Here is an 8,385-nt window from a genome sequence, read left to right on the forward strand (position 1 = left end):
AAGGTCACCATCAACCCAGTACTGAAAGCAGATCAATACCCTCTGCGAGGATAGAGGATATCGCAAACCTTTCCGGAGGGAAACTCTTCAGCAAAGTGGATTTAGCTGAGGCTTGCCTACAGATGAAGATGAATGAAGAATCTGAAGTGTTTCTTGCTGTAAGCACTCACAAAAGGGCTTTATCACTCTAATAGGCTTATTTTTGAAGTAGCATCTGCACCTGTACTCTTAACAGAAAGGTATGGACCAGGTGCTGCAAGGCTTCCCAGGATGACATCATTGTTACTGGTGAGAATGACAAGGAACATCTCCAAAATCTAAAGACATTATTAAAATTATTAGAAGATTATGGGCTCAGAGCACAACGTGGCAAGTGTGAATTCTTTAAACCAAGCATCATTTACTGTGGCCACACCATTGACACACAAGGATTACATAAGTGTGCTGAGAAAATTCAAACAATGGTGGGTGCCCTAAGGCCAAAGGATGTGTGACAGTTGGGACCATTATTAGAATTTGTCAATTACTATGACAGATTCCTGCCAAACCTGACTACTGTGCTCTACCCTTTGAACTCATTTCTACAGATTGGGAAGAAATGGACAAAGCAGAGTGATGTGGGTTTCCAAAAGGTAAAGACGTCAAGACACTGTACTCACACATCATGATCCACATTGTGCAGTGAACTTGTCTGTGGCGTCTTGCCGTATGGTATTGGTACAGTCATATCACATGCTTGTGCATTGTGCAAGATGACAGCGTGACTGATCACAGCGGCTTCTAAGGGGTTAAGAAAGGTGCTACATTTCTACTTAAGTGTATGTCTAATGATCACAAGATCCTTCTCTACGTTAAGAACTCAAAGGACTACAGGTCTACTGCATCAGTGAGTTGCTTGCTGCTGGAGATAATGAAAGAGCTGCGCAACATGCTGCTGCCTGAGTCAATGGAGGCTTACAGCAGATTAGCGGGTGGCCATTATGGTCACTTTTCTTGTGATCATAAGACTACTTTGGACATTGTTAATCTGGTACGACACAAGTTCAATTTACTGATTTATTGGATGCAAGCAGAGGCAGATGGAGGGGGCCTAGTCCTCGGTCAGCACTCAATGGATTCAGGCCTCAAGCTACAGGGTCACTTACTTTTCAGCTGCCGGAGGAGTGGTATCTGAGCCATCGTGCTCTACCGAGGGTGGTGTAGCGCTGCTGTGGTGACTGAAGATTTAAAACGGATTGGGGGTCTGAACTATATACTTATATATTTGTCTGGTTGTGTTTCATATATATGGGGACTGGCTGGACCTCAAATCCACAGATTTGTTTAGTGGGAGTCGGGCGTAATGTCTTAGTTGACAGATGATATCAGGATATCGGTGGACTAGGGGTTCTGGATTTTATACACACACACACACACACACACACACACACCACCCCCCCCCCCCGTCATTTTTTTACTGATATTCTTCATGGGTTTGTTGACTTGTATACGTCAGGCTGCATTGTCACAGTTGGGGGTGGAGGGGAGTTGGGCCTCAGGACTCTTATTTCATGATTGTGATCTTGTGCGTGCTTACTGTGTGTGACTGTCAATAATGTGTCTTTGCACCTTGACCCCGTAGTAACGCTGTCTTGTTAGGTTGTATTCATATATGATTAAATGAGAATTAAACTTGAATGTCATGAGTGATGGAAGTGAATGCTCCATAGCCTTTGCATCATGTTCCCCTACAGCACAGATTGACAGAGAAGTCTTGAGTCTAGTTTTGGATGTGAACTAGTTATTGTATGGGAGAGAGTTTACCCTTGTTACTGATAACCACTGGTGTCCATTTTCAATCCACTGAAGTGTGTTCCACTAACAGCAGTGGCACAACATAGAGGTGGGCTCTGTTTCTTAGAGGACGCAATTATGAGATTGAATTCAAGAGGATGTCTAATCATGGAAATGCTAATGGATTGTCCCATTTATACTTGGAAAAGGAAATACCTGAAAAATTTACAAAAGAAGATCCTCTTCTTGACGTATACTCTCAAATGCAAATTGAAAGTCTCCCTATTAAAGCAGAAGTGATCCAAAGGAAAACCAGAAAAGACCTCACACTGCCTCAGGTCTACATGGCAAGCCAAAATGGCTGGAATGTGCAGCAGAACATCCAGTTCTCCTATTTTTACCAGGGCCAGAATGAACTTGTTCAGGGTCGACCATGGATGTTGCATCCTAACTAGATATGCAAGCTTGGTCAGTACAACGTGGAGAGCTGTTGCCCATGTAGCAAGATCTCCCTCTCCACACATCTGATGAACCTAAAGGAACAGCAGAGACCGATACAATTTGGTACCAGCAGGGTCGCAGGAGTTGCCAGTCACCACTGAGCTCAACGTAGAACTGCCTTAGGGATTCCAGCTCCAGATTCTTCCATCGGGGTTTACTCTTGAAGCCTTCTCATCGTAGCCACATGACAGCAGAAGATTGAGATCAGAGTTTTCCCTCTCCTAGATGAGCTGCCAAGCACAACTGACAAGTCCCATCTGCCCAAAGAGATGGTGTTTTAAGGTGCCAGTAACCTGCCTTTGCCCCTTCTGTCAATAGAAGCAGTTCCACCGGGCTTTGTAGTAAACCACATGTGAAGGCCAGGATCTGGATTCGGTTGTCAGAGTCTACTTGAGATGCACGCTATTGGGAGCGCTTAATAGGTAGTGGGAGCTTGCCCTCATTATCACCCTCACTATAACAACAATGAGGAATCAAACTGAGAGCTAAAGTGTTGCAGGAGCTACATGCCAGTGATTTAGGTGCGGTCAAAATGAAAGCATTGGCTCAAAGCTTTGTCTGGTGATCTGGAATAAGTCAGCAGATCAAGCGGCTTCCCGTGCGTTGTTCGGAATCCAAACACATAAAGAAGATGCTAAGAGCAGTGCCTCTCCATTCCTGGGAATGGCCTGCATTGCCCTGGCAGATGATTCATGTGGATTTTGCCGGACCATTCATGGGCACTAATTTCTTGGTAATAGTGCATGCAGCTATCAATTATTGCATTTTTGTTTTCTCCAAAGCATCTTCAAGCACTTCGTGGAAAAAAAAAATTGCGGATAGTCATTTTTGTAACGTAGCAAACATGGTAGTCAGTTTTGATACAAGTCCCAGTGTGTGATAATAGTCCAAAGTGAACTACTTAAGCTAGTCTACTTGGCCTTAATAAATATTAGTCCAGAGGAACTCCTCTGCTTTACAGAACCTTTAATATCAAGCTGAAAGGTAAGAAAGCTGCTTAACTTAATATTTCCTCTAAAAGGCAGCATCTTAAAATGCAGTCTCCTTTGTTACTGCAATTAACTGTCGGCCTGGATTTAGTGTTCTGTAGCGGGGCCAAAAAAAAAGCTGTCACCTTCTGATATAGAAGTGTGAGTTAAACTGAACCACACCCAACACATCCCAGCTGTTTATGCAGGACAACATTCAAGAGCAATTCACAGGTGAAGAATTTGTCTAAAAGCAAAATACAGTGAACACTGGAAACCAGAAGTCTGCTCCAAATACTAATGAAAGATCAGTGGCAGAAACTCGTTAATTGTTCTTGGTACAAACATGGTGGAAGAGCCAGAGAACAGTAGGAACCACAGGTGGAGAGCAGTGAGAGATAACAAATTAACTCCCTCTTCTTTACCCTCTCCCCCTCACTCACCTCCCCTCCCCCCCACACACACATGCTATTTGAGCTGCTAAGTATTTGCAACATTCTTATTTCAAAATCGCCACTATTTTTCTTTTGCAAACTCTACTTTTACTTTGTCCATGTGCCCATTTTCGTCTGTTACTTCTATGTACAGGTCACACCCCCCCCCCCCCCCCAGGGTATGTCAGGGCTCTGTCCCTATGAACTGTTCATAACACGAATAGTTTTGCATCACAAATGCAACCATGAACCAGGTTGCATACAGTAGAAGATGCCCACAGTCCCATTGCAGCTGGCAAATTTATCCTTCTGGTCTCCCAACCACTTGCAGGTGGTATATACGTTGGGTGCTTGTAGGCTGCAGAGGGCCTGTAATCAGTTATATTATGGAATCAGTGATTACTCAACATTTTAAGATTCTGGCAGTACACTACGTTAGGAGAACTGTATCACTAAATTAGCTAATGCTATTAAATAAATGTTTTATTTTTATAATCAGAAATATGCTGCTTAACTAGCATTTGGAAGCTAATTTAACAGAAATTTTCAAAACTGATCTGTTGATATACTTGTAATAGTAGATTTACATGGACTTTAGGAAAGAGAACAGCCAAACAAGTCCTTTCACTGGTAAAGTGGTAAAATACAATGTAAAACTCTATTGGGTTAAATCTTAAGGCTGATTTATACTTCTGCGTATGGGCTACGCCATAGGCCTGATTTATACTTCTACAAAGGCACTACGCCATAGCGAGCATGCGTTGGTATGCGCCAAAATGTTAGTTGGCAGCGGGGTTTCTATGCCACTCTGTTGAGTTTCTTCATGAGAGACATGGACGAGGAAATGCATTTCAAACATTTTCGCATGTCGGCAGGTAGATTTGACAATTTGGTTCATCTATTTCACATTTGTACAGACGTGGTGGAGAAGAAGCAACCGGAAATGCGTAGGAAGAAATGCGATGCTACCAAGCGGACCAATCACAGTTGTTGCTGTCTGCGTCGCTGCGACGCGTGAGTTACTTTTTTGGGGGAGTTGCATCTACGCAGTAGTTACAGCTTAGATGCAACACAGAAGTATAAATCAGCCTTTCATTCATATCTGATAATTATTAAGATCTCGAAGGAATGTAGATTACTGAGTGCAGTGTTGAGGAACAACTATTCTGTGGGAGATCCTGTCTTTCACGTGAGATTTTGAACCAAGGTCAAGTAACCTCTGAAGTTAAAAGGCAGATGCTGTAAATCTGAGGAAAAAGAAACTAGAAAATGATAGAAGCACAGCAGATCAGAGAAAGTGGAGTTTAGACCACAGGTCAAAAGCCTTTCATCAGAGATAGGAAAAGTTAGAAAGTAAGCATGCTTTAAGTCATAAAGACACAAAAGGTATGTGGAACATCTTAAGATCATACAAGACACTATATAAATAACCTTTATACTTTGTAAAGTATGTATAAGGAATCAATGTTCATTAACATGTAACAGCTTTTATTCTTTATCCATAGATGTGAGATCTGCGGAGCAGTTTTCCACATTGAATGCAAGTCGAGGAACGTTCCTTGTCCCCGCTGTGTGCACAGGGAGCTGAAGAAGAAGCCACAATCTTTCTGGAGCAAACTAGACTTTGATGACAACTTTGAGCTTTGCAATGCATTTGAATTTTCTTACCCAACCACTTGATATCCAGGGCAGATTTAAGTCGGTGTGGTATTCTTTCATCACTTAAGAAATAGAATAGGCTGCATTTTGATCCCCATATACGTACAGTAACAGAATAAACTGAGAGAGGATATTTTGGTTGTGAATGAAACACAAGGTGTAGGAGTTTAAAAAAAGAGTAGCATAGAGTGCACTCAGTCTTCATATTTAAGCACACGTTATAGATTGTAATTTTAGACATACACTTTGAGAATTTGTTGCTTTGTCTATTTGTGCAATTCAAAAACCATCTCCTCTGTCAAGAACAAGTGAAAACATGAGCAAAATAACTGTGGATTTGTTTCCAGTGAATGTACAGAAATCCTTTGGGGACAAGTTAGCATTCTTATTCTGAATTGGTGTACTGAGGTCACTTTGCTGTGGTCGGGTTCTTGGGTTTGGATAGGGTGCATTCCAAAACTGCAGTGGACACTGCATTGCATCATACTTTTTAACTCTAAACACTTGCTACAACCATTGACTGGCAAAAGTGGACAACATGTTCATTCCCCAGTGCCATCACTCTTCACCTTTGCACATCTACCCTCACCTCAGAACAATAGGCATTCAGTATGTAGACAAACCACCAGTGTTATGGTTTGTTTTTCTGTTTTAATAGTGGCCATCAAAAATTTATTCCTTATTACCTGCTGGCTGAGTATTACTGAGAAAAGGTATTTTAATAAGAATGTTAGTTTTCTGTAGTGCTTTTAAAGCTAATCTGATGCTCCATTGGTTCAACAGTTGCTACCTTTTCATTTTAGTTGTTTTCATCCAAAGTGTATATTTTTATGGTTATTCCCACCTTTGGATTTGAGGGCTGTAGATATTCTGGGACAGCATTCATTTTGGTCAACTGGTGGAGGAGCAGCACACTGAGCTTAGGTTCTGACTGGGCCAACTCCAACACATCACAAGTATTCATAAGCAGACTTGGCACTGGTGACCCTAACAATCATCTGATTGTAACACAAATTTAAGAGGAGAATTCCTGGCTACTTGTGGGGATCACTGGGATTTCTTTCAACTAGTGCTTACCAGCTTCATAGCATTTTGGGGGGGGGGGGGGTTTGTTTTCTGGGAAGTGAAAAGAAATGAGGTGCAGTGTTTCCATTTTGTTCTGTTGCATGTAAAAAAACATTGTGCACTTCAGTCAAGCCCCTAAGTTCTCCCAGACTCTGATCCCCTCGGCATCCTGAGGGAAGCTGGTTAAATAACATCAAACATCACGAACTAGAAGGTGAAGATTGGTTCAGTGAGCAATGAGAAAGAGTTAAGCTCTTCACAACCAAAAGCACGAGCAGGAAAAGGGAAGACCTTGAAATAAAAACACACAAAACCGTGAGAAATACTCCATGTGGAGTTGCTATTAATGAAGGGTCCTCTGCCTGGAAAGTAAACTCGGTTTCTATCTCCACCGATGTTGCCTGATTTTCTGACTACTTGTATCCTTTTAGATTTCCAAACACCATGGTGTTTTGCTTTTTTATAAAGGCGAGATCTTAATACAAGGAACCGGAATAAGGTTAGAGCAAAATGTTAATATAGGGAACTTGGGCATTTTTACACATGCTACCAGTTATTGACATACATGGAGCTCATGGATAGAGTTTAGAGCTGCACAATAACTAGGCAAAGTAGGTTGCAGCCAGAGCTCCGTGAGTAGAAAACACTGCGACTGGGGATTATGTCTGTTGAGGAGGAAAACTAACATTATACTGGAGTAGACCTCTTGGGGAGTAGTACTATTTCAGGCATACTTAAGGGAGCGAATGGACACCGTTTTCATGGCTGTTCTCTAGAATTGCGTTTTGGACAAAAGTTGTGGACCGCTGATGAGGTCCTTCTGCACCTAATACTAAGTGTTTCAGATTTTCCTCTGCCCTCACCACCTACATGAGTCTGTTATCACATAAGGCACATTTGTCTCTGTCAGTGTCACTTTGTTTTATTAAGGTTTGTGTGGAAGGAAAGTTTTTTTAGAAGAAGTTAACAATTTATAAAGAGAATTTTAGTTGTATTTTGGCATACAGTGATCAAAGGGATGTTTTAAGCATGCATGGAGAAAACAATTACTTCTGACCTGACAGCCTGTGCCACAGTCATGCTGTGTGTGAGTATAGTCCCATGAGATGTGATCTTGCGTATATGATTTAGATCTAGTTTTCCCTTGACTAAGGTTTCCAGTTCTGAAACAGGCCACCATTTTTCCCCTTGCAACTGTGTTTGGCCTGAACACGACAGCAATCAGTGGCATATGTATTTGCGTACAAATGCGGTGTGGTGTATTGGGGATTAGTATTTCTCCAACAGCAAGAAACAGAAATGATTGTACATTAACGTTTGGTGGGGAGGAAACAAAAGCAGGTTTTTGAGACTTTCTGTACATCATGGTGCAAAGTTACTTCTAAAGCCCTGAGGGGTGATTGCACCTCATTGCCTGTTACCTGCCTCAGATCCTGGACAACTGTCTCACTGCCTCTTTCAGTCTAATAACATTACTTGTAATCTCTCCTCTCCGACTGTGTGACAAGACTTAACTTCTAATCAATATTTCTGCATTTTCTGTAGATGAATGGGAGCTGCATCAGGCATACATAAACTTGTCATTCTTCAGATAACTACTGCAATTGTAAAACGTTCTACTTGAATCCTGTTGCTTTTTATAATATTATATATTTATGTATATAAATTGTGCAAAATTATCCTGAGATTGATTTTTGTATAGCTGAAGCCTATAAAGACATCTACAAAATAATAAAGGTATGAAATTCCACTGCAGTTTAACTGTGCTTTAAAGACAAGTGAACCAAAGGAATCTGGTTTTAGTCACAATAAGGTTAAGGGTATGATGATTGAACTTAGTTTCCCATAAGAGAAAAGTCCTTACTAACATGATGGCATGAAAGGTAGTAATCAGAGCACATGGTTTTAAGATGGTTATTAAAAGATCTGGGATGAAACACCTTTTTTTAAAAAAAATGCTTTCTTCTATTCTGGAAGTCACCACC

The 8,385-nt window shown here is 41.3% G+C and overlaps 1 protein-coding gene across 19 annotated transcripts in view; it reads left to right on the plus strand.

Annotated features, from left to right (window-relative positions):
• Positions 1-8,150, plus strand: part of plekhm3 (pleckstrin homology domain containing, family M, member 3) — a 127,199-nt gene extending 119,049 nt beyond the window's left edge. For all 19 annotated transcript variants that reach the window (XM_059967290.1, XM_059967289.1, XM_059967300.1 and 16 more), the window contains one exon: positions 5,182-8,150. In XM_059967290.1, coding sequence (XP_059823273.1) covers positions 5,182-5,356 — 175 coding nt within the window. In that variant the 3' untranslated portion in view covers positions 5,357-8,150. The remainder of the gene's footprint in view (positions 1-5,181) is intronic.
• Positions 8,151-8,385: the final 235 nt, after the last annotated feature.

The sequence above is a fragment of the Hypanus sabinus genome, chromosome 4, assembly GCF_030144855.1.
Source record: "Hypanus sabinus isolate sHypSab1 chromosome 4, sHypSab1.hap1, whole genome shotgun sequence".
Taxonomy (NCBI): domain Eukaryota; kingdom Metazoa; phylum Chordata; class Chondrichthyes; order Myliobatiformes; family Dasyatidae; genus Hypanus; species Hypanus sabinus.